The 26,181-nt window shown below is 50.5% G+C and overlaps 3 protein-coding genes across 3 annotated transcripts; 1 reads left to right on the forward strand and 2 right to left on the reverse strand.

Annotated features, from left to right (window-relative positions):
* Window positions 1-101: 101 nt before the first annotated feature.
* Window positions 102-542, forward strand: LOC141161171 (histone H2B 1.1-like). The gene has a single exon (XM_073645942.1). The coding sequence runs from the start codon at window positions 143-145 to the stop codon at window positions 521-523; it is 381 nt and encodes a 126-aa protein (XP_073502043.1). The 5' UTR covers window positions 102-142; the 3' UTR covers window positions 524-542.
* A 7,453-nt stretch (window positions 543-7,995) lies between these two features.
* LOC141161406 (histone H4) lies at window positions 7,996-8,307 on the reverse strand. Its single transcript, XM_073646216.1, has one exon. It carries the CDS (start codon window positions 8,305-8,307, stop codon window positions 7,996-7,998), a length of 312 nt encoding a protein of 103 aa, XP_073502317.1.
* Window positions 8,308-9,990: 1,683 nt separating this feature from the next.
* Window positions 9,991-10,401, reverse strand: LOC141161407 (histone H3). Its single transcript, XM_073646217.1, has one exon. It carries the CDS (start codon window positions 10,399-10,401, stop codon window positions 9,991-9,993), a length of 411 nt encoding a protein of 136 aa, XP_073502318.1.
* Window positions 10,402-26,181: the final 15,780 nt, after the last annotated feature.

Here is a 26,181-nt window from a genome sequence, read left to right on the forward strand (position 1 = left end):
CACAGGTCACATGACTTTCTTACCCAGTAGGAGAGGAGCAGGCAGCAGTGCTCATTTGCATGTGTGGCTATAAATACCGCTGTGCTGGAGGAGCAGGAACATTGTTCTCTCTCCTCGGAGTTGTGATCGTTGTATACTCACCATGCCTGATCCCGCCAAGTCTGCGCCAGCGCCCAAGAAGGGCTCCAAGAAAGCCGTCACTAAGACTCAGAAAAAGGACGGCAAGAAACGTAGGAAGAGCAGGAAGGAGAGCTACGCCATCTACGTGTACAAGGTGCTGAAGCAGGTCCACCCCGACACCGGCATCTCCTCCAAGGCCATGGGCATCATGAACTCCTTCGTCAACGACATCTTCGAGCGCATCGCAGGGGAATCCTCCCGCCTGGCTCACTACAACAAGCGCTCCACCATCACCTCCCGGGAGATCCAGACCGCCGTGCGCCTGCTGCTGCCCGGAGAGCTGGCCAAGCACGCCGTGTCCGAGGGCACCAAGGCCGTCACCAAGTACACCAGCGCCAAGTGATCTGCTCCGTCTGCTGCTCGCCATCACCCCAAAGGCTCTTCTAAGAGCCACCACCCCGTCTACATCAGAGCTGTGGCTGCTCCTGTGTCCTCTCCCGTCTACATCAGAGCGGTGGCTGCTCCTGTGTCCTCTCCCGTCTACATCAGAGCGGTGGCTGCTCCTGTGTCCTCTCCCGTCTACATCAGAGCGGTGGCTGCTCCTGTGTCCTCTCCCGTCTACATCAGAGCTGTGGCTGCTCCTGTGTCCTCTCCCGTCTACGTCAGAGCTGTGGCTGCTCCTGTGTCCTCTCCCGTCTACGTCAGAGCTGTGGCTGCTCCTGTGTCCTCTCCCGTCTACGTCAGAGCTGTGGCTGCTCCTGTGTCCTCTCCCGTCTACGTCAGAGCTGTGGCTGCTCCTGTGTCCTCTCCCGTCTCCAGAGCTGTGGCTGCTCCTGTGTTCTGTCTATTCACAGGGTAAATGGCAGGTGGCGCTAGTACAGCTGATTTAACCCTTTCTAGACTGATAGTGAAACCTATGAATGAGTTCCTTCACAGCTCTGATCCTTTCAGTAATCTTATGAGCGAGTCCTGTGTTCAGTGGCTTTTTACTCCACCCCTTGCTCCCCAGATCTGATATTCCGGGGTCTCCTCCATCCGGTATAACCTGATTCGGTTAGTTCTTGTTTCTCCGAATAACATGAGATATTTGTGTAGAATTTATCTATAATTCCGGACACTTCTTTTCACAGAGGAAGAAATTACATCATTACATTTAGAAGTTGTGGAAACTGCAATGAGCGGGAAATTCATAATCCGCAGAGGAAGAGGAGGAGCTAATGTTACCAATGGGTGAATTCCCGCTCAGTGCTTGATGGATTTTCTGTTCTTTGTCATCATATAACACGTGGTCCTATGTCGGGCCGATATCGGGAACACCTGCATGTGTGCAGCGATTATTCCTCGTTTACATCACATACAGGAGTCTGTAGAGTTTCGGGATTAGGGCAGCAGATCTTTTTCTTCAGTACATTGCATCACAATCACTATTGTGGAGGACTATATACTGATCGGGGATTTATCCTACAAGAAACATTTCTAGAAAGATCAATTCTACTTTCCCATGCAGATCTCATTATGTCTCCCCGATCATCTCCTCAGCAGTTTTCCAGTAATCCATTTACAGATCAATTCTACAGCTAAAGGCAGATTTGTGACAGGACTCGTACGATTGTGGATTGCAGATTGCTGAGAGTTCATTGCTCAAAACATTACACTCTGCTGTCAGGAGCCTATAGGTCAGGCATGCAGTATAGGTCAGGCATGCAGTATAGGTCAGGCATGCAGCATAGGTCAGGCATGCAGCATAGGTCAGGCATGCAGCATAGGTCAGGCATGCAGCATAGGTCAGGCATGCAGTATAGGTCAGGCATGCAGCATAGGTCAGGCATGCAGTATAGGTCAGGCATGCAGCATAGGTCAGGCATGCAGCATAGGTCAGGCATGCAGTATAGGTCAGGCATGCAGTATAGGTCAGGCATGCAGTATAGGTCAGGCATGCAGCATAGGTCAGGCATGCAGTATAGGTCAGGCATGCAGTATAGGTCAGGCATGCAGCATAGGTCAGGCATGCAGCATAGGTCAGGCATGCAGTATAGGTCAGGCATGCAGTATAGGTCAGGCATGCAGTATAGGTCAGGCATGCAGTATAGGTCAGGCATGCAGTATAGGTCAGGCATGCAGTATAGGTCAGGCATGCAGCATAGGTCAGGCATGCAGTATAGGTCAGGCATGCAGTTAGATCCTCAGTCATCACATCCTCCTCAGGAGATTCTTTCCTGCTCAGGTACTGATCGCTCTTCTGCTCTTCCTCTTGTCCTCTCCCTCTTTATCCACTGACACTGAACATGGGCCCCGTCTCCTCCCAACAGAGTGAAGCTCCGCACTCCAGTTGTGCTTCTCTGCCCGGATAATGTCTGTCGTACAGAAAGCGGATTGTACGATGTGGAGACGATCTGCAGCTGCTGAGAGCCCAGAAGGGTAACACAGGTGATGGCCTCCCTGACCTGTAATATAAGTACACCCCACTATTGTGCAAAAGGTGAACTACTGAGAGAAGACACAAAATGAAGCGTCTACACACAGAGCACAGCTGTATATAGTGCACAGACTACACAACAATTATATACACTGTGTTCCAAATTATTATGCAAATAATATTTTCTCAGATTTTCCCAAATTACCTATATGAATTGCAGTCATTGTAATTTTCCAGTCAAATAACTATTAGAGTACGATTGAAAGGTTTTTGTACAAACTGCCTATGATAACAGTATATTTTAAAAAAAAATAAAAAACTCAAACTGCACTCAAAATGCATGTTCCAAATTATTATGCACAGCAGAGTTTTCAACCTTTTCATTTTAATAAAGAACAAAAAAAATGGTCATTTTTGAAATTATAAGCATTAGCAGGTTATTACAAACTGAAATCAAACAGTTTTCAACTCAAAACTTTATTCTAGGTGATGTTACATTTGCACATAGGACCCCTTGTTCGAAAGGAGCTTCTGAACTCTCTCGTCCATTGCATTTGTCAGGTTTTGACAAATGCAAATTTAAACACCGCCTTGCTGAGTGGTCGCGGTCGGCGGTCGCGACCAATCAGTGATTTTGGCTCCAAATTTAAACAACGCTCTGCTGATTGCGCTCGGCTTGACCGCATATATATACTAGAATACCCGATACGTTAGAATCGGGCCACCATCTACTAATATTTATACTTGTGGATTTGCTGCGGTTCCATTAAAGTCAATGGGCGGGAAACGCTGCAGAAACGCACATAGAGTGGTACCCGGATTGGCTGGGGAGGGCGACTACTCCCATCATCCGACCACCAGTCCCGCTGATAATAGCGAGAGCGGCGCGGCTGAGGGGATCAGCAGTGTTCTCAGCCGAGTCGGGGCTGCGCGCTGTGTAAGAAAAAATAAAAAATCACTATCTTCACCTGTCTGACAGCTCCCGATGTCCTCCTGGTCCTTACAATGTCCCCGGTGACGTGTTCAGCCCGGAGGCCGGCGGTACACTGCTGGGAGAGTGCTCGCTTCCAGCAGTGTACTTTGCTGCGCCGCCAGGACCTGAGGTCACATGAGCTCTCAGCTGAAGATCAGGGTTTCGGGGACTGAGCATATAATAAAAAAAATATTAAAACCGTGGGTATTTTTATTTCATTAAAATACTTTATTCTGGCCTTGTCTTTTATTTAATTTAAAAAGCAGTGAAAACTTTTTTTTATTTTACAAAGCGGTGAAAACTTTACTACACGGTTAGTAATGGGGGCGTCTTATAGACGCCCTCCATTACTAACCTGAGCTTCACGTCAGCCGCCAATACAAGGCTGACATGAACCCAGACCCCATTACCACACTCGCCACTGCTACAGGGCAGTGAGAAAAGCGGGTGCGCCATTTCTGGGACTGCTGAGGGGTGATATTATTAGCCGCGGAGGGGACAGGATCCATGGCCCCTTCCTTGGCTATTAATATCAGCATGCAGCTGTCTGTATAGACTCTTCTGGTTAGAATTAATAGGGGGACCCTATGTCAATTTTTTTCTGGGATCCCACTGTAATCTAGCCAGTAAAGGCTAAGCAAACAGCTATAGGTTGTTATTAATAGCCAGGGAACATTGTTGGGCTAATGGCCCCTTCCCAAGCTACTAATATCAGCCTCCAGCGGCCGGCTTTCCCTTTGCTGGTTATAAAAATGACTCAGGAGCCCATGCCATAATTTTTTAAAAATTTTAGGCTCTGTGCCCATGATTCAGACTTTGCAGGGCTTTAGACACATATTCTTCCAAAACGTTGCATTCTTTTGAACGCAGGTAAATCCACATGTGTTCACTAAAATATGCGGATTTACCACATTTAATGCATTCTAGAGGTCACATTTCGGTTACGGAGACTAGCGTCTCTGCAAGAGAATTTGACATGCTGCGGTCCTGAAAGACGCGCCACATGACAATGTCCACGGGTGATACGCACACTCAGATGCATGCATAGTGGACATGGGATTTCTAGAAATCCCATCCACTATCCTGTAACATCTCAACGCTGCAGGTTTCATCCTTTAAAAACACGCAGCGTCAAACCTGCAGCGGCTCCTGATCGTGGCCATATCCCCAAACTCACCCGCAGCATGTCAATTTCTGTAGCTAGTTTCTGCTGCAGATTTTAACCGATTGAAGTTTCATTTTATGCGGTGGATTCACATGTACCGACAACAAAAGTGCGGCAATAGAACACCGTGTTTTTGAGACAGAAAAAATATGCTACGTCATAGGCTAATGAAACAACTGTGAGCTGTTATTATAGTCAGGGAACATGTTTGACTAATGGCACCTTCCTAGGCTAAAAGTAGCAGCTTTCAGCTGCCCCAGAAATTACATGAATGGGAGTGCTGATGAAAATTGGGTGAATTGGATTAGCTGACACCTAGCTCTTTTGTTTCGTGATGACACAATGTCAATCAGACCCTTTCATTACCAAACCTAAATAAAATAAAGAATTAAATAAACACACAGACACAGAGTAAACACTTTATTTGAAATACAACAGACACATTATTTTAAGGGATTCTGTCACCCCCTGGGAGATATCAGACCTCTACTATGGGCATACAAGTTAAAGAAAATCTATACATACCTGTATGGCCCATAGTAGAGGTTTGATTTCAGAGAAAAGTGCTTTCATCTACTTTGTTTTCCACAGGATTGGTGTCCCCCGGAAACCAATAAATCCCCATCTGTTTATTGTTCCCCAAAATATCCGCCTATATGCTTAGTTACCATATTATCCCACTGCCCTGCACGTCACAGGGACCTGTGATGAGCTCTGTTCTACCTCACTACTCGGGCATGCGCAAAATGCCGCTCACATAAGGCGCGCTTTGCTTCATCCTGGCCCCGTCTCGCCGTGCACTGTACCGCAGGGTTCCATTGTGCAGGCGTCGGGAATTGACAGTTACTGCATACGCAATAACAGTAAAGGAGACCCACTTTTTAATAATGGGAACAACAAAGCATAGCCGGTTGATGGCCCTCTAACAATAGTGAGGGCCGACTGTTGATCCTTTAAGGGCCGCTGCAGAGGACTCATAGCTTGGTCCTCGTACATGTTACTCCTGTTATAGCGCAATGGTTGCTTTACTCATGCTGGACAGTGATATAGTCTATACTGAAGAGTATAAGGGACAACGGGGAAGGGTGAACATTAGGTCCTTGCCCGTGAGAAGCCAGTTTTTCATACATACAATGCGGCTGCTAATAAGGTAAGTCATACAATTGACAGCCTTCCTCACTAAACTGTTTACAAACTTGCACAAAGACAACTTGCTGGACCTCCGGATCTGTGGGAAAAGAGCTTAGATCTGCCCCTGACTTGCCCCCTGAGCCGTGGGGCACCCGGAACCGGGGTTTAGTGCGATGATGGGGGTAGTAGTGGCAACCCCATCCCGTGGCTCAGGGTGGTCAGACCAAATGCTGTGGCAGTCTATTTGTAGAGTTATGAATGTCCGACTACGCCACCCGTGGGTTGCGGTCAGGGATGACCGCCACTGCAAGGCAGACCGCTGATGCTGGTGTGCAGCACAGGGATAGGATAACTCCCAACGGGAAGAGTGTAGCCTCAGGGAAGCGTATGTGAATGCTGGTGGTGATAGTGCAGGCCGCAATAATAAGAGTTCAGAATCCGCTTCAAACAGTCCAGGGTCTTTATTGTAGGTATTACTAATGACCCGACAGGAGTACCGGGTAGGAATGGGCCTGGGTGTCTGAGAGCATTCGGGCGAGCCCCACTGGTCAGGGTGAGTGTGAAGGCCTACCGTTCTCACTCTGCCCTTGCTGACTATCCCCCTTTTCGTGGTGTAATAGCCCACGTCCCTGAGCTGGCCATGTACTTCGCCTGTATGGCTTGCCACTCGGGCCTTGGGTACCTTTTGCTTCCTCGTGCTGTACCGTTTCCCTCTGTGTGGCGGAGCCTCCATGCTTCTTTGGCCAAGGGACCTGAAATCCCTCGCGGGTTGGTTCTCTGCTGCTGGGCTTGCAACCCTGACAGCCTCGGACCCCAATGTCCGTTGGTGTAGTTCTCTCATCCAGAACCGGCTCTCGTCGCCTCTGTCCCTGGCTCGCAGCTTCTCCTCTGCCTCACGGACTCCTTGGCTACAGCTGAACTGTCCCTCCTTCTCTGGGACTAGTCTCAGTCCTGAGCTAGGTCGTCCAGTTCTCTCTAACCCTGCCCTCAGTTCCAGCTTTTATAAGGGCAGCCAGCTCCACCTACTGGCCTGGGACAGGAGGTGCTGTATGCTAATTGTCCCTGACCAGGGAACCTAACTCCTGCTCTCAGACACAGCCTATAATATTTGTGGCATCCAGGCCTGGGGTGACACACCCCGATCACCTGAGGATAACAAGGTCCTAATTCTAGAAGAGCGAACTTTTAAAAATCTGACTTATTTTGGTAGTGGGTTCTATGAGCGCCATTCAATCCTCAAGTAGGGGATGGCGGGAGAGGGGTTAATTCCATTCAGTGCCGTTATCTGTATATTCAGCAGTGATCTGATGCTTCTACTCCGCTCCATCTACACATCCAGGAGGCTCCTCATTCACCCACTAATCTACATTGATACCCTGTGGTGTTCGCTCCGATCCAACTGAGGAGAAGTCTCACAGGTTCTACAAGGAGCCTGATGTGAGCGTCGTGGGGTCTGGGGAAGACCCCGCTTCTGTAAAGCATGTGTAAGTGCGGAGTGGGGATCAACAAAACACACGGCTACTAGAGTTAAACAGTGGCAGAAATACTTGTATCCGGTATTGATCGGCGCCTGAGGATGTCTGTCTGTCATTGGCTGATCACAGATCCGTTGGCTGTTTTTAATTTCCCGCTCAATCGTTCTTTGTCTTTTGTCATATTACCGGCTCCTCTGCTTGTAGGGAGAACGCTATCTGGTCTGGGGGAAGCTCTACCCCACTGTACGGCGCAGAGCCGCTTACCCCAATCACAGTGATCGTAGAGAGAAGGGTGGGCCTCAATTATTAATTATTTTCGGGTTAACAATCTTCACCATCATTCAAGGTTTTCTCCAAGCAGCACTCGGAACATCGCTATTGATGGGAGCAGGAATGTACCTTGTATTACAGAAAGCGGATACTGCTTCCATAACTCGGGAGATCTACAGATTCCTGTATTGGACGTAATCGGTGATTGACTAGAAATCATTCCAACCACAAGAAACTATTAACCCTTCAGTGCCAGTATTCTCGGAGCTCCTTGTGAACAATGACTGAGTATTTTAATTCCTATTAAACAGTGTATAAATCTCGCACTGACATTCACAGAAGCACAGGGATTATTACTCGCCAGCAGGAGATTGTAGCCTCACTTAGAAGATGTGGTGGCTCTGAAAAGAGCCTTTGGGTTGTCAGGATGGAGCAGAGAATACAATTAACCTCCGAAGCCGTAGAGAGTGCGGCCCTGGCGCTTGAGCGCGTACACCACGTCCATAGCGGTGACGGTCTTCCTCTTGGCGTGCTCGGTGTAGGTGACGGCGTCACGGATCACGTTCTCCAGGAAGACTTTCAGGACACCGCGAGTCTCTTCATAGATGAGGCCGGAGATGCGCTTGACGCCTCCTCTGCGAGCGAGACGGCGGATGGCAGGCTTGGTGATGCCCTGGATATTATCACGGAGCACCTTCCTGTGCCGCTTGGCACCGCCCTTCCCGAGACCTTTCCCTCCTTTACCGCGACCAGACATCTTCCAAATAGTCAGCAGAAAACTGTGACTAAACCGCACGGACTCTTCTTTTATATAGCGTCTGGGTGGACCAGAGAGAAGACTGCAGAGATGACGCGTTTCCAGGGCGGGTCTTACAGAATCAACATTAGCTCCTCCTACCTCTGCTGATTGGCTGAACACTGAACTGTTGGGGAGTTTGAATTTCCTGCTCATTGTGCAGCTTCTCTATAACGGCACTGACAGTGATTAACCCCCACTTCCATCATACCAGCATATTCGTAACATGCTATTCACTAATGTCCAGGAAGGGTCATTTCCGCACCTTACTACTCCCCTCATCATCCCGTGCATTCTGTACAATCTACATGTGACATTCTGGCTGCTCCCGGTGACTAATCTATAGGATCCTGACTGAGCTCTGACATTTCTAAGATGGGCTTGTCACTTCTGATAGAATTGCTCTTGGGGTGCGGTGATTTGAGGAGGATTGTGGCAGCCAGGATTATTGCCTCTTCTAAGGACAGTGCAGGGAGGAAGCCGCGGTCAGCAGCACTGCTCAGATACTTAATATTTTGCCACCACTGGGATTTTCCGCTCATCAGAAATGACAATATTTACTTTCTCCTAATAACACTTGTATTGTAATTGTCAGAGATCATAAAACTCAGATATCACTTGTTTCTTCATATGAAGATTTGCATTTAGAGAACATTTGTTATTTTCATGTAGAAGATAATGACAACAGCTCAGGTCAAATAAAAAAGGAACCGTATAAATAACAAAATCACTGAGCAGCTGATTGATTCTCATTCCAGTGGTCCCATATCCAATGGAGAATACACTGTGATCTGGAAGGTGATTACATGAATGTGGTCAGTGGAGTTTTATCTATAGACCGGACAATTCTCTTCACAGCAGAAGTAGTAACACAATTACATGTAGAAGCTGCGGAAACTACAAGGAGCGGGAAATTCAAACTCCCTAACGTCCTGTGTTCAGCCAATCAGCAGAGGAAGGGGAGGAGCTAATGTTAATAGTTACCGAATATGAAGTTCCCGCTCAGGGGCTGATGGCTTTTTCTGTCCTTCTGGATCACGTAGTTTCAGGACTGTCGGATATCAGGAAATTTGCTTGTGTTGAGCGATCAATGGTCTCTTGGTTCCATACAGGAATTTCTATCATTTTCCAGGATCCAGGGAACAGTATCCGCTTTCTATAAACACAAAGTGCAGAACTGATTCTAACAATGGTGACTCCATCACACCAGCAATATGCCGGGAATATAAAGAAACGAGATACTGCAGTTTACAGAGAACTTTGAAAGAAGGAGGTGGGGATTTTATAAAATGTAGGTTAATATTATCTAGATAAACCTACTACAGAGCCGCAGAGGATATTAGTCTCTTAATCCTGATGCGTTTTCAGGATCAGACCCGTGCGGCTGATAGGAGTCAGCGAGTGTTCACAGGAGATAGCGCTGGATAATGGACGTCCTATAATGATCGCATCATATACACCAAGAAATCTGCGCATGCTTTCTAGATTCTTTCACAACACAGTCCAGACTCCAAATAGATTATATAAAGCTGACATTCAATAATCAGGGTAGAGAAGCAGATGTGAGGGATTAGCTCGTTATTATGGAGGATTTGGTGGCTCTGAAAAGAGCCTTTGTGTTATAGTCAGACGTGTAGGACGGATCTAAGCTCTCTCCCCACGGATCCGGCGGGCCAGCTGGATGTCTTTGGGCATGATGGTGACCCTCTTAGCGTGGATCGCGCACAGATTTGTGTCCTCAAACAGCCCCACCAGATAAGCCTCGCTGGCCTCCTGCAGCGCCATGACGGCCGAGCTCTGGAAGCGGAGATCGGTCTTGAAGTCCTGGGCGATTTCTCTCACCAGGCGCTGGAAGGGAAGCTTACGGATCAGCAGCTCGGTGGACTTCTGGTAACGGCGGATCTCACGGAGAGCGACTGTCCCTGGCCGGTAGCGGTGAGGCTTCTTCACTCCGCCAGTGGCGGGAGCGCTTTTCCTGGCGGCCTTAGTGGCCAGCTGCTTGCGGGGAGCTTTCCCTCCGGTGGATTTACGAGCTGTCTGCTTAGTTCTGGCCATAGCTCTGTATAGAGGAGAACAGAAGTGAGGAGAGGAGAGGAGAGCGGGATATTTATACTCCTCTGCTCCTGTTAGCGCGTCATGTGAACACGCTCCCTACAACTCTATTGGCTAGTTCATAAATTAACATGAGCCGCCAAAACACGTGTGATGTCTGCGACCAATCATTATTCACGAAATCAACCCAACACCCAGTAATCCCGCCCTCATAAAGAGGGGCAGGGTCTCTGTTCACACTCTTTTCTGGCTGCGGATACTGGCACAGGGTCACACCATGTCTACATGCGGCTTCTACAGCAAGAGCCGCCGTCGTCACTGTTCTTCTATGTCACCAGTGACAAAGACGTCGCCGGGGGTTCTGTGGTCCCGTATAAAACCCCACCCGTGCTCCATTTGGAATTTTATTACAGTCCCGCTGGCACGGGGACCGTGGGCAGTACGGGGGTTTCTGCGGGCCCGGCGCTTTTGCTCGGCGCTCTGGACTTGGAGCCGCTCCTCGCGGACCCGCCTCTCTCGTCGCTCCTTCGCAAAAGCCTCCAATTGTTGCCAGCAGCACTCCGTACGCTGGGCTGCGGCTGCCCGGGTCTCCTCGGTGAATCCCATCAGGTCCTCACCGGTAGGGTCCCACTCAAATTGGGCGTCCTCCAACGGAAGCGGATCGAGTTTGGCGGGCGCAGGAGCCGGAATTAGAGGCTCATCCAGAGGCCGTTCTCTCCGGAATCGAGGGTGAATATATTCAGGTGGCCACACGAAGAGCAGCCCGTCCTGGGTGGTGTTTTGTGCGGAGCGGTCTTCGCCCAGATGGGGTGCTGTGGAGGCAGAGGGCGCTGTGGTGTTTGCGGCGCCCAGGGGCTCCTGGCCTTGCGTCCAGGCCGAAGGTAGTCTGAATACAAAGGGCGCTTTAAAGATTGCGGCGCCCGGGTCTACCAGGCCTTGCGACCAGACCGGTGGCATGATGGAGGTAGAGGGCGCTGTGAAGACGGCGGCGCCCGGGGGTACTTGGCCTTGCGACCAGGCCGGGGGCGCTTCTTGCTTGGCCGCGCTCTGAGTCGAGGCGCATGACGTAGCAGGGGGCGTGGCCGCGGCTCCTGCCGCTTGAGGCCTAGCTCAGAGCGGTGACGATGCAGCAACGTGAGTGGTGAGTGGGGGCAAGCTTGCGACCATCGGGCACGGGGTGTTGTCGTCCCCATTACCTGCTCCCTTTTCTTCAACTCCCTCCGCGGCGTCGTCTCCGGCCGTCGTCCCTCCTGCACCTTCCTCAGAGGCGGACATGCTCCTTGTCGTGGGTGGTGTGCTTCGCTGGCGGGTTCCAGCCTGCTGGGCCATCTCCTTGCTCCACTCCGCCAGAGCTTCCTGCTGTACCCGGGCCATCTTCCGTGCGAGGCCCTCCAGCGCGGTCTGTGCACGCTCCCGATCTCCGGGGAGCTGCGCCAGGATCTCCAGCAGGCCTTCTGTAGTGGCGGCCTGCAACAGGCTCCTGACCACAGGGTCGGTGCTGCCTGACTCTCCCTCCATCTCCGGGTGTGTTCTCTCTAGACTCCTCCAAGCTGCTCCCATCTTCTCTCTTTTGTTCTGTATCCGCCCCCATTGAGGGTGGTCCTGGGGCAACTTGGTGATTGTCAGTTCCAGGGGCAGACCCCCCACGCTGATGGACATCTCAATCATTGCAGTCTCTGCTGGTGGGGGCGGTCTCCGCTTTTGGCGCCATTCTTCGACCTGGCCCACGATGGGAGGTGGTCTCTTGCCACCCTCTGGCACGCCCATAATGGCGTCCGCTCTGCCAGGGCGGGAAATCTTCTTAGATGGCGGGAATCGCTTCCCAGTGGCGGGAAACACTGCAGATGGCGGGAAAAGACTGCAGATGACGGGCAAATGGCGGGAACCGATCCGAGATGGCGTCCGATGGCGGGGACCCTCCGGAACCGGCGGGAGACTTCTTTTTGAGGTAAATGCGAACTTTTCTTCAGGCACGCAGTACCCGGTGGTTGCGGGCACGTAATCCTGCCGACTACGCCAAAAGTTGACGCACCCCCTGGGCCATGTTCAAGGGATACCCGGAGCCGGATCTGTATGGGGGTAGTAGTCCTTGTGGCGGTGACCCGGTCCGTGCCCAGGGTGTCAAACTAAGTGGCAGTCTATGGCAGCAGATGTTAATTTGATCGACTACGCCACCCGTTGAGTGCGGCTTTGAAGCCGCCGCTGCAAAGCAGTCCGATGAGGCCGGTGGTATATGTGCAGCAGTGATGGTATAACCCCCAACGGGAGAGGTATGGCCTCAGGGCAGCAGGTGTGGATGATGGGTGTAGTTATGTTGTAGAAAGGAGAGTCAGAGACTTGAGGTGCAGTTTCAGGGTTTTTACTCACTGATGTTGCTTTAGTCACTCTGGCCTTGAGTGACCACCCGAGCCGTGCTGCGTCCACCAGGTGCGGGACTCGGCTAACCCCCAGGCAGTTCCGGAGCGTGGTCCTGAGCTTCCCTCTCACTCTTTCTCCTGGCCGTCCCCACCAGGGATCCACCTTTGTCCGGCTCCCTCGGGCCTCTTAGTGGTTGAACCTTCTCTGGCTTCCCTGGCCCTACTCGTGGTGTGCCTTCCTGGTGGATATGGTGAGGGTCGTGGCAAAACTTGACCACGACCTCCGGTTCCTGGTTAAGGGTTACTTCTGCCTCTGCCAGCTTGGGATCCGGTGCCCTTTTCTGCCAACCCTTCACCCTTTCTGGTCTGATTCTGGGTTCTTGGGGTTCCCTCTGTCTTTCTCTCTGGGTCCTTCTTACTCCTCTCTCTCTCTCTCTGCAGGCCTTGCTCTGGAGCTGGGCCCAGCCGGAGCCACAGCTCCCTGTCAGCCCTCCTGGCTGAGCTCCTCTGCTCTGCTTCTCCTCAGGCTCTCTGACCAAAGACCCTATTCTAAGATGGTGCCCACCTTATATACTCCCTCCATGTGTGAGCCCAGGTGACCAGCACCCAATGGGCTCCTAGCTTTACCCAGACTACTCCCCCTATCTGCCCCTACACTACTGGGATGTTCCACCCCCCCTCCCACTCCAGCCAGGGACAGACGCTGTCGTACCTGCACATATACTGGTGGGAGTACCGTTGTTCTGTCCCCCGGAAATGGGATGTATGTAGTGCATGCAGCCTACTAAGCTCAGTTCCACACTCCATCCTTACCCGGGAGTGGAATACCACACCTCTGGGTCGAGGTGCAATACCCCTGTAGCAGCCGAGTCCTCGGGGTGCTACACACGCATATCTGGATCTGGATTGGGGGATGAGGGGGGCCACGCATATCAGGATTGGGGGATGAGGGGGGGCATCCATACCAGGATTGGGGGATGAGGAGGCCATGCATACTCAAGTCAATATGTTTTCCCAGTTTTTTGTGGTAAAATTAGGGGCCTTGGCTTATACTCTGGTTGGCTTTATACAGTATTTTAAAATCAGTGAGTACGTGGTGCCCATAATATTGCAGGACTGTGGGGTGCATTATACTATATGGGGGCTGCATTTTACCCTATGGGGTGTGTAATATACTGTATGGAGGACTACGGGGAGTGCATTATATTCTATGGAGGACCATGGGAAGTACATTATACTATATGGAGGATTATGGGGGGCGCATTATATTATATGGAGGATTATGGAGGGCATATTATACTATATGGAAGGCTAGGTGGGGCCATTATAATATTTTGAGGCCTATGTAGGGGGCCATTATACTGTATGAAAGCAATTATATGGTGTGAAGGTTTGTGTGGGGTCCATCATACTGTTTGGAGGGCTGTGTAGGGGCTATTATACTGTATGTAAGCCCATTATGCTGTATGGAGGGCTGTGTGGGGGTCACAATTGGGGGATCATACTGTGATGGGGTCACCAAACTTTGCCTTGGGATTTGAGGTGGGGTACAATAGCTTCATTATACTGTGCATGTGGAGGCATTCCCCTTGTGGGTGTCATACTGTGTTTGGGGGACACTTTTATGGGGTGTCATACTTTATGGGGGCAATAAAAGAGGAATCTAGGACTTCAGCAGGAGGAAAATTACTAAGTAAAGGCTGGAAAGTTGTGAGATCTGCTCTTCTGTGACTCAGATATATATATATAAAGGAGACCCCGGAATATCTGATCTGGGGAGCAAGTGGTTGAGTTAAAAGCCACTGAACACACGACAACTCGCTCAAAAATTACTGAAAGGATCAGAGCTGTGAAGGAACTCATTCATAGGTTTCACTATCAGTCTAGAAGGGCTTAATCAGCTCTACTAGCGCCACCTGCCATTTACCCCGTGAATAGACGTAGACAGGAGAGGACACAGGAGCAGCCACAGCTCTGATGTAGATGGTGTGGTGGCTCTTAGAAGAGCCTTTGGGGTGATGGTGATGGCGGAGCAGCAGACTTAGCAGATCACTTGGTGCTGGTGTACTTGGTGACGGCCTTGGTGCCCTCGGACACGGCGTGCTTGGCCAGCTCTCCGGGCAGCAGCAGGTGCACGGCGGTCTGGATCTCCCGGGAGGTAATGGTGGAGCGCTTGTTGTAGTGAGCAGGGGCGAACTGGCCCACCGGAGGATCGGGAAGACCCCCGGTGGGCCCCGGGTCCCTATGGCCACTCCCCCAAGCACTGCCGATATGATTAGTGATGGGTCCTCTGCAGCGGCAGAGCAGGGAGAGCGATCTCCCTGCTCTGCCTGTTGCCGCAGTGCCCCTCCGCCTCCTCTTCGCAGAGCGACACTGCTGGTGCGTGAAAAGGAGGTCAAGTCTCAGGCTTCCTGTGCGCACTGTGGAGGACGGCCCCGGCGCCGCCCCAGGCAGCGGCAGCAGAATGTATGGGCTCCTACCAGGTATATGTTATTGGAGGCAGGAGAATGTATGGGCTCCTGTCAGGTATATATTATTGGAGGCAGGAGAATGTATAGGCTCTAGTGTTGAGCGAACATGCTCGACACTGCTCGGTACTCGCCCGAGCATCACGCTACTCGGGATGTTCGGCGAGCACCGAGCATTTCCGGGTTACTCGGGCGGGGGCTCGGGTCTCCGCCCTGCATGTTTGGCGCTCTTTACAGAGCCAATGAACATGCAGGGATTGCCAGCCAGTCACTGTAATGCTGCAGCCATGTTGTTTGTGGGCATTACAGTGATTGGCTGGCCGCACAGCGTCACCTCGAGTATTTAAAACCGGGCGCTGCCATCTTGGACACAGTCGCTCCGGATCAGACAGTGTAGGGACAGCGCTGCTGATTTAGGGAGAGATATATCCTGCAAAATAGTTAGTGTAGGGTCTGTAAAGGCTGCCAGATCAAACAAACAGTCCTTCTCAGGACTAATATCCATCCCAGGTATATCAGGCAGGCAGGCTGTATAGGAGACGCAGTGGTTATACCAGCAAACGCTGCATTACAGTCCTGTGTGCTGCTCCTGTTGCTGAAATTGCTGGACTTAGCTCCAGGTCCCGGGGGCCAGGAAAAATCCTTTTTTTTTTTTATCTAAATCCTCTTTTTTTTTCCTCCTTCACAATGTACAAATACCCATCTTATTAACCTATTAACCTTTTGGTGCCCCCCCCCCCCCCAAAAAAAAAAGTGTGCCTCTGATTTTTCAGACACAAATATATCTGTTCAAAATAGTCTGGTGTAGGCCAGAGAAATAGAAGTGTGGTTTGCAGTTCTATGGGCCATTTGTATCTAAAAAAAACAGTTTGAGTGTGTCGCTCACTGTTCAGCCGCAAATATATATATTTAAAAAAGTCTGGTATACACCAGTAAATTATTACTGCGGTTTTGATGTTCCACGGTAAAACATCTCTATTATCCTGCTTTTAGCATTTTTTGCTGTAAAAAAAAAAATAATAGTGTCTCCCTGATTTTTCAGACACAAATATATCTGTTGAAAATAGTCTGGTGTAGGCCAGAGAGACAGAAGTGTGCTTTTGCTGTTCCATGGTAAAAAATCTCTATTATCCTGCTTTTTGCATTTTTTGCTGTAAAAAAAAAAAATAATAGTGTCTCCCTGATTTTTCAGACACAAATATATCTGTTGAAAATAGTCTGGTGTAGGCCCGAGAAATACAAGTGTGGTTTTGCAGTTCCACGGTACAAACCTCTGTATTATCCACTTTTGGGCCATTTGTATCTAAAAAAAACAGTTTGAGTGTGTCGCTCACTGTTCAGCCGCAAATATATATATATTCAAAAAAGTCTGGTATACACCAGTAAATTATAACTGTGGTTTTGCTGTTCCACGGTAAAACATCTCTATTATCCTGCTTTTGGCATTTTTTGCCGTAAAAAATAGTGTCTCCTGATTGTTCAGACACAAATATATCTGTTGAAAATAGTCTGGTGTAGGCCCGAGAAATACAAGTGTGGCTTTGCAGTTTCACGGTTCAAACCTCTGTATTATCCACTTTTGGGCCATTTGTATCTAAAAAAAACAGTTTGAGTGTGTCGCTCACTGTTCAGCCACAAATATCTCTATTTAAAAAAGTGTGGTATACCCCAATAAACAATAACTGTGGTTTTGCCATCCCACGGTAAAAAATCTCTATTATTCAGGTTTTGTTAGTTTTTTCCGTAAAGAAAAACAGTAGTGTCTCCTGACTGTTGTGACACAAAAATATATCTGTTGAAAATAGTCTTGTGTAGGCCCGACATCCCAGTGTGGTTTCGCAGTTCCACGGGTCAAATCGCTGTACTATCCAGTTTTGGGCGTTTGGTATCTAAAAAAAAAGCAGTTTGAGTGTGTCGCTCACTGTTCAGCCGCAAATATCTCTATTTAAAAAAGTGTGGTATACCCCAGTAAACAATAACTGTGGTTTTCCTCTTCCACGGTTCTAATCTACTCTTTATTACCCTTTTTCCATTGATAGTGCAAGTGTAAGCTATTTTACTTCCTTTACAATGGGCAAGGCGCGTGGCAAGGGACGTGGAAGTGGACGTTCTGGTGATGGTTCGTGCAGAGGACGGGGCCGTGGCCAAGGTGAAAATGTGCCACAACCAACAGCCACATCTTCTCGCTCCCACTTCTTGACCAAATTACTAGGGAAGCACAGAACAACACCAGTATTGAGAACTGATCAGTGTGAACAGGTTATTAATTGGATAGCAGACAATACTTCCAGTTACCTGGGCACCACCACCTCCGGTCTGTCTTCCACATGGTCAACTCTTAGTAGCCGTGAGTCTCGACCGCATACTCCTCCTCACCCTGATGCTCCTTCCTCCCACCATGCCGAGTGTCGTCAGACAGCAAGTGATCCCTCACTTGGACACTCTGAAGAGCTGTTCACTGGTCCATTTCCATATTTGGGCCCCTCGCCTGATACGCTTGAAGTAGTGGAAGAGGAGATCCCATGTTGCGATGCCCAAATATTTGAACAGCCACGGCCACAGGAAGTCGACGTTGGCAATCTGTCACAAGAGGTGGACGATGACGAGACACAATTGCCAGGAAGTGAGGAGGAGGATCGTGGTGCGCAAGTGGAAGAGGAGGAGGTGGTGGATGATCTAGTAACTGACCCAACGTGGAAGGAGGACATGCAGAGTGAGGCCAGCAGCACACAGGGGGAGGGCGGCAGAGTACCCCAACAGGCAGGAAGAAGCAGTGTGGTGGCCGCAGACAGAAGGCAGGCAACCGTTCCCCGTATCACCAACACGAGGGACGTTGCCAGTACAAGCGGTAGGTCTTCCAGAGTCTGGAATTTTTTTAAAGACTCTGCTGATAACCCCAAAAAGGCCATATGTTCCACCTGCCATGCCAGCATCAGCAGGGGTGACAAAACTACCAGCCTGACCACCACCAGCATGATCAGGCACATGGCAGCAAAGCACCCGGCTTTGTGGGGCGAAACCCAGGGTCCACGACCAGTGTCAGCGGGTGTCACCACTGCTTCTTCCACTGTTGTGCGTGCAATAGAACCCCCTGTTGTGTGTGCAAGGCAATCCCCTGTCCATACTGCATGTAAAGATGCCCCCTCCTCTCAGTCTTCACTTGTTATGGCAGTTTCTCAAGAAACAGCATCAACGTCCACGTCCCACCGCAGCGTTCAATTGTCCATATCCCAGACCTTTGAACGAAAGCGGAAATTCGCAGCTAACGCCCCACAGGCCACAGTCCTAAATTCGCACATTTCACGACTGCTTGCATTGGAAATGCTGCCTTTTAGGCTGGTGGAGACGGAATCCTTCCGCAATCTTATGGCGGTGGCCGTCCCTCGGTACTCGGTCCCCAGCCGACACTATTTTGCCCGGTGTGCCATCCCCGCACTACACAAGCACGTGTCCCAAAGCATCTGCCGTGCCCTCAACAACGCAGTTACTGGGAGAGTCCACCTGACAACGGACACGTGGACAAGTGCTTGTGGCCAGGGACGGTACATCTCTCTGACGGCACACTGGGTAAACATAGTGGAAGCTGGGACCCAGTCGGACCTTGGGACGGAACACATCCTCCCCACACCGAGGATTGCGGGCCCTATGTCAGTCAGAGTTGCCCCCACAGTGTACAGCTCCTGCGCATCCTCCTCTGCTGATAACCCCAAAAAGGCCATATGTTCCACCTGCCATGCCGGCATCAGCAGGGGTGACAAAACTACCAGCCTGACCACCACCAGCATGATCAGGCACATGGCAGCAAAGCACCCGGCTTTGTGGGGCGAAACCCAGGGTCCACGACCAGTGTCAGCGGGTGTCACCACTGCTTCTTCCACTGTTGTGCGTGCAATAGAACCCCCTGTTGTGTGTGCAAGGCAATCCCCTGTCCATACTGCATGTAAAGATGCCCCCTCCTCTCAGTCTTCACTTGTTATGGCAGTTTCTCAAGAAACAGCATCAACGTCCACGTCCCACCGCAGCGTTCAATTGTCCATATCCCAGACCTTTGAACGAAAGCGGAAATTCGCAGCTAACGCCCCACAGGCCACAGTCCTAAATTCGCACATTTCACGACTGCTTGCATTGGAAATGCTGCCTTTTAGGCTGGTGGAGACGGAATCCTTCCGCAATCTTATGGCGGTGGCCGTCCCTCGGTACTCGGTCCCCAGCCGACACTATTTTGCCCGGTGTGCCATCCCCGCACTACACAAGCACGTGTCCCAAAGCATCTGCCGTGCCCTCAACAACGCAGTTACTGGGAGAGTCCACCTGACAACGGACACGTGGACAAGTGCTTGTGGCCAGGGACGGTACATCTCTCTGACGGCACACTGGGTAAACATAGTGGAAGCTGGGACCCAGTCGGACCTTGGGACGGAACACATCCTCCCCACACGAGGATTGCGGGCCCTATGTCAGTCAGAGTTGCCCCCACAGTGTACAGCTCCTGCGCATCCTCCTCCTCCTCCTCCTCCTCATGTTCAGCCTCCATCTCAGATATCACCACATCAGTTACAAGCTGGAAGCATTGCAGTACTGCCTCCGCCAAGCGGCAACAGGCTGTGCTGAAACTCATAAGCTTAGGTGATAAACCTCACACTGCTTGTGAGTTGTGGACAGCTGTGAAAGAGCAGGCAGATCTGTGGCTGAGACCGCTGAACCTACATCCCGGCATGGTCGTGTGTGACAATGGCCGTAACCTGGTGACGGCTCTGTGGCGAGGTGAGATCACACACGTACCATGCCTGGCTCATGTGCTTAACCTCGTGGTTCAGTGGTTTCTTAAATCGTACCCCGAGTTGCCAGATCTGCTCGTGAAAGTACGCCGCCTGTCAGCTCATTTTCGCAAGTCGGCTACAGCTTCCGCCGCCCTTGCTGTGTTGCAGCAGCGTTTGCAGCTTCCGGCACACCGACTGGAGTGTGATGTCCCCACACGTTGGAACTCTACCCTCCACATGTTGCAAAGGATTTGTGAGCAGAAGAGAGCAGTTGTGGAGTACCAGCTGCAACAAGGCCGTCGATATTCAGGTCAGACTCCACACATAAGACCTCAGGAGTGGACCTGGATGTCTGAAATATGTACCATCCTGACAAACTTTGAGGAGGCCACCAAGATGGTGAGTGGCAATGACGCCATCATTAGTGTCAGCATCCCACTTGTCTGTCTTTTGCAACGCTCTCTGCAGAGAATTAAAGAGGAGGCATTGCAGCCAGAGTATGATGAGATGGATCAAGAAGCCGTAGCGGGAGATTACACACAGCCCAGCCTCATCTCATCCCAACGTGCATTGGGGAACAATGAGGGAGAGGAGGAGGAAAAACAGGAGCTGCTATCATGCGTTGTAGACGGTAGTACCTGTACAAGTGTCATACCGTCGGTTCAGCGTGGGTGGCCTGAGGACAGGGGGGAGGAGGAGGAGAGCATGGTCAGTCGTCATCTTGGTGAGGACACGGAAATCTTGCCCATTACCAGTCTGGCACACATGGCTGACTTTATGTTACGCTGCCTTAACCGTGACCCTCGCGTTGTCAAAATGTTGGGTGACAGTCATTACTGGTTGGTGACACTTGTAGACCCCCGCTACAAGGAGAACTTTCACTCTCTTATTCCTGAGGTGGAGAGGTCTACAAAAATGGGGCAATACCAGAAGGCCCTTGCTGCAGAACTCTTAAAAAAATTCCCATCTGAACACGCTAGCGGCAGAGGTCACAGTTCGTTGCCCAACCAAGGCGTACAGGTGAGAGAGATGCAACTCCAATCCAGCAGAGGCAGGGGAACACTGTCAATGTTCTGGGACAGTTTTCTGACACCCGCCCAGCTTACAGGCCCTGAGGCGCGGGGTACTCTCACAAGGAGTGGAAAGTTTCAAAAGATGGTGAGGGAGTACCTTGCCGATCGTACCAGCGTCCTCCGTGATTCCTCTGTGCCTTTTAATTATTGGGTATCCAAGCTGGACACTTGGAATGAACTCGCTCTGTACGCCTTGGAGGTCCTGGCCTGCCCTGCCGCTAGCGTGTTATCGGAGCGTGTTTTTAGTGCCGCTGGGGGAATTATAACTGATAAGCGCACTCACCAGTCAACTGACAATGCTGACAAGCTGACCCTTATCAAAATGAACAAGGGCTGGATTGGGCCAGACTTCTCATCACCACCAAATGACAGCAGAGTAACATAAAGTCAAATCCACTGTGTTATTTCGTGAGGTGTATTCACATGCACCGCTTCACACCCACACATGGGTATACGCTTCCTCGTTTCGGCTGTTTAATCTTCTTCTCCTTATCCTCAGCCTCCACCACCACTATACCACCAGGGTGCCAGCATTGCAAGTTCCTCCATCCTAATTTTTGGCAGCTTTTGCTGGGAAAGCATAAGCAAATACCATGGGACACCCACTCCCCAATAATGGGACTTATGTTTGTAATATGCTGTACTGCATGGCTCTTGTAAGGGGCATTGCAAGTTGCTCCGTCCTAATTTTTGGCAGCTTTTGCTGGGAAAGCATAAGCAAATACTATGGGAGACCCACTCCCCAATAATGGGACTTATGTTTGTAATGTGCTGTACTGCATGGCTCTTGTAAGGGGCATTGCAAGTTGCTCCATCCTAATTTTTGGCAGCTTTTGCTTGCAAGGCATAAGCAAATACTATGGGACACCCACTCCCCAATAATGGGACTTATGTTTGTAATGTGCTGTACTGCATGGCTCTTGTAAGGGGCATTGCAAGTTGCTCCATCCTAATTTTTGGCAGCTTTTGCTTGCAAGGCATAAGCAAATACTATGGGACACCCACTCCCCAATAATGGGACTTATGTTTGTAATATGCTGTACTGCATGGCTCTTGTAAGGGGCATTGCAAGTTGCTCCGTCCTAATTTTTGGCAGCTTTTGCTTGCAAGGCATAAGCAAATACTATGGGACACCCACTCCCCAATAATGGGACTTATGTTTGTAATATGCTGTACTGCATGGCTCTTGTAAGGGGCATTGCAAGTTGCTTCATCCTAATTTTTGGCAGCTTTTGCTGGGAAAGCATAAGCAAATACTATGGGAGACCCACTTCCCAATAATGGGACTTATGTTTGTAATATGCTGTACTGCATGGCTCTTGTAAGGGGCATTGCAAGTTGCTCCGTCCTAATTTTTGGCAGCTTTTGCTTGCAAGGCATAAGCAAATACTATGGGACACCCACTCCCCAATAATGGGACTTATGTTTGTAATATGCTGTACTGTATGGCTCTTGTAAGGGGCATTGCAAGTTGCTCCGTCCTAATTTTTGGCAGCTTTTGCTGGGAAAGCATAAGCAAATATTATGGGACACCCACTCCCCAATAATGGGACTTATGTTTGTAATATGCTGTACTGCATGGCTCTTGTAAGGGGCATTGCAAGTTGCTCCGTCCTAATTTTTGGCAGCTTTTGCTTGCAAGGCATAAGCAAATACTATGGGACACCCACTCCCCAATAATGGGACTTATGTTTGTAATATGCTGTACTGCATGTGACGCGCCCCCTGGGCCGTGTGTCCACGTGTGTGGGATACCCGGTGCCGGGTCTCTGTGGTCTGTAGTCTCCGTGGCGGTGACCCGGTCCCGTGGCTCAGGCTGGTCAAACCAGTGGCAGTCTTTCTTAGGTTTTGAAGTTAATTATCCGACTGCGCCACCCGTGGATTGCGGTCAGGGAGTACCACCGCTGCGAGGCAGACCGCTGAGGCTGGTGTTGTGTGCGCAGCATAGAATGGGATAACTCCCCTCGGGAGGAGTATAGCCTCAGGGCAGTGAGCGTGGATGATGGGGGTGATGGTGCACGAGCGCAGCAGGAACGACTCAGAGTCTTTGCAGTGCAGTTCAGGGTCTTTACTGATGATTATAAGGTAGACCCTCCCGGGAGTACTGGATAGCATAAGAGGCCTGGCAGTCTGTGAGCAAGCAGGAGTTCCCCTGGCCAGGTGGAGTTGTAGGCCTCCCTGTCTGTCTGCACTCTTCCTGGCTACCTTGCTGTAAGCGGGTAGAAGTAGCCCACGTCCCTGAGTGTACCGTGTAGTGCTCACCCGTATGGCTGGTGACTTGGGGCCTTCTGTTAGCCTCCGCTCCACGACGGCGGTGCTGGTCCCTTGCTTGTGGCTGAGCCTCCGGGCTTCTATGGCCAGAGGACCTGAAATCCCCTGCCGGCTGGTTTCTGCTGCTGGATATATAAGTCCTCACAGCTTCGGACTCCTGTGCCCGGTTCCTATTGTCTTCTGCCAGGGCGAGCTCTGCTCAGCTTCCAGCCCCTGGTCTTTAGCTCCTAGCTCCTACAGAGCTCCTTGCTGTTACTTTCCCTTGCTCTCACTCTGACTCTGACTGTTCTCTGACTCACTCAACCCCGCCCCAGATCCAGTTTATAAGGGCAGAATTCTCCCCTCCCAGGACTGGGGCAGGAGGATGTTGCATGTTTAAGGGATCCTGACCAGGAAACCTCCCACTTGCTCTCCGACGTAATATCTCTATTACTGTGGTGACCAGACCCCTGGGGTGCCACACATGGCTCTTGTAAGGGGCATTGCAGTTCCTCATAATTTTTGGAAAGCCTTCCATTCACTGCTTAGGCCAACAGTGCACGGGAGACCCAGTTGCTATAAATCGAAAAAAAGGTTTAGTTAACGCCCTTTGACCTCCATGTCATTTCCAAGGGGCATTGGAGTGGCTCGAAATTTTTGGTAGGCATTGCACTCACTGTATGCCCTATAACTGTGTAGCCGAACCGCTCCTTTTGTTACAGAAACATATCCTACAAGACATATCTGGTTGACTGACCTGATATTGATGTGAATGGTCCCTGTTCCTCCTGCTCTTTCTCCTTTGCCACCACCTCATCCATCATTTATCACCTGAAGCTTTGTTTTAACGGGAGTCATAGAACTGGGATAGTAGCAGGAAAACATCCAGCAATCCTCGGTGGAGGTAGGATATGCGCCAAAACGCGGACCACCTCAGGCCTAGCCGCTACTACATACATGCGCTTGCATTCCAAGAAAACAAAGCAGATGCTAACTTCTATCATCATCATCATGCTCCTCACCTAGGCACTCTCAACTCCCCTGATGGAGAAGCCAGGGCCCACTGGAGGAGTCTGGTTCTCTGATGGGCTCGTCCAATGCTGCCCTAAAGCAGGCCAGGCTAAGAAAAGTGTGGGGGAAGGTGACAGGAGAAATCAGGGCGGCTGGGGACCGAGTATGGACACCTGGCCACCACCTGGCGGCTGGGGACCGAGCGTGGACACCTGGCCGCCGGGCGGCTGGGGACAGAGTATGGATACCTCGCTGCCGAAGCGGCCATGAGGTAGTGGCCAGCTTTGGCCTCCTCCAAACTAAAAGGCCCCATTTCAAGTGAAAGCTAGCAGTATGGTATTGCAGCCTGCGGGTGGGTGGGTGGTTGGCTGCATATTTTCGCTTGCATTGCAAGGAATGGGGGAGGTACAATTGAACACTGCCCTGGGACAAGGACTTGCACGGGGATAGTTGCAAGTCTGCATCTTCTGATGCGGCAAGGATCACTTCTGATGGGCACACTTTTAGACAGTGACCTGGGGGTCAGAGATGCTTCCAGGGGTCTTCCCCATGCTGATCCCTTGTCTTTTCAGCACTGTATGCATGTGTCACACAGCACATGGCCAGATAAGGTTGTAAAATGTTAAAATGACATTTCCTGGTGAACGCATTTGTCACGGTTGAAAGCAATACAAAAGTGCAAAAACGCATGAAAAATGCTACTTGTGAACATAGCCCAAGGTGTGGAGGAGTATTTTTGTTTTTGGTTATTTATTTTCCCTTATACACAAGTTTTTACTCTGGAAAGGAAATTCCTTAACATATTTCACAGGAAAACCGTTTCAGTTTCGTTTTTGAAGGTTTTATTGTGAGCCCGCAAAAGTGGCTTAATACCTCTGACCACGTTGTTGACAGCAGTGACCTGGGGGTCAGAAATGCTTCCAGGGGCGATCCCCATGCTGCCCCCATGTCTTTTGAGCACTGTCACTATCGTTTTGGACACTTTTTAGGCTTTCTACAGACTGCCGGGGGTGCTGCCGCAAAAATGCTCGGGTCTCTCATAGACTAACATTGGGCTCGTTGCTCGGGTCGAGCACCCGAGTATCACGGTAAGCTCGGCCTGAGCTTCGAGCACCCGAGCATTTTAGTGATCGCTCAACACTATCAGTCGTCATCTTGGTGAGGACACAGAAGTCTTGCCCGTTACCAGTCTGGCACCCATGGCTGACTTTATGTTACGTTGCCTTAACCGTGACCCTCGCATTGTCAAAATGTTGGGTGACAGTCATTACTGGTTGATGACACTTTTAGACCCCCTCTACAAGGAGAACTTTCACTCTCTTATTCCTGAGTTGGAGAGGTCTACAAAAATGGGGCAGTACCAGAAGGCCCTTGCTGCAGAACTATTAAAAAAATTCCCATCTGAACACGCTAGCGGCAGAGGTCACAGTTCGCTGCCCAACTAAGGCATACAGGCGAGACAGACGCAACTTCAATCCAGCAGAGGCAGGGGAACACTGTCAATGTTCTAGGACAGTTTTCTGAGACCTGCCCAGCTTACAGGCCCTGAGGCGCAGGGTACTCTCACAAGGAGTGGAAAGTTTCAAAAGATGGTGAGGGAGTACCAGCGTCCTCCGTGATTCCTCTGTGCCTTTTAATTATTGGGTATCCAAGCTGGACACTTGGAATGAACTCACTCTGTATGCCTTGGAGGTCCTGGCCTGCCCTGCCGCTAGCGTGTTATCGGAGCGTGTTTTTAGTGCCGCTGGGGGAATTATAACTGATAAGCGCACTCGCCTGTCAACTGACAATGCTGACAAGCTGACCCTTATCAAAATGAACAAGGGCTGGATTGGGCCAGACTTCTCATCACCACCAAATGACA

This window comes from Phyllobates terribilis, unplaced genomic scaffold (assembly GCF_046119375.1).
Source record: "Phyllobates terribilis strain yellow unplaced genomic scaffold, ASM4611937v1 Scaffold_9__5_contigs__length_417890890, whole genome shotgun sequence".
NCBI lineage: Eukaryota > Metazoa > Chordata > Amphibia > Anura > Dendrobatidae > Phyllobates > Phyllobates terribilis.

What these genes read in the sequence shown, in the direction of transcription:
- LOC141161171 (XM_073645942.1), top strand. Translation starts at nt 143, where the DNA reads ATGCCTGATCCCGCCAAGTCTGCGCCAGCGCCCAAGAAGGGCTCCAAG.
- LOC141161406 (XM_073646216.1), bottom strand. Translation starts at nt 8,307, where the DNA reads ATGTCTGGTCGCGGTAAAGGAGGGAAAGGTCTCGGGAAGGGCGGTGCC.
- LOC141161407 (XM_073646217.1), bottom strand. Translation starts at nt 10,401, where the DNA reads ATGGCCAGAACTAAGCAGACAGCTCGTAAATCCACCGGAGGGAAAGCT.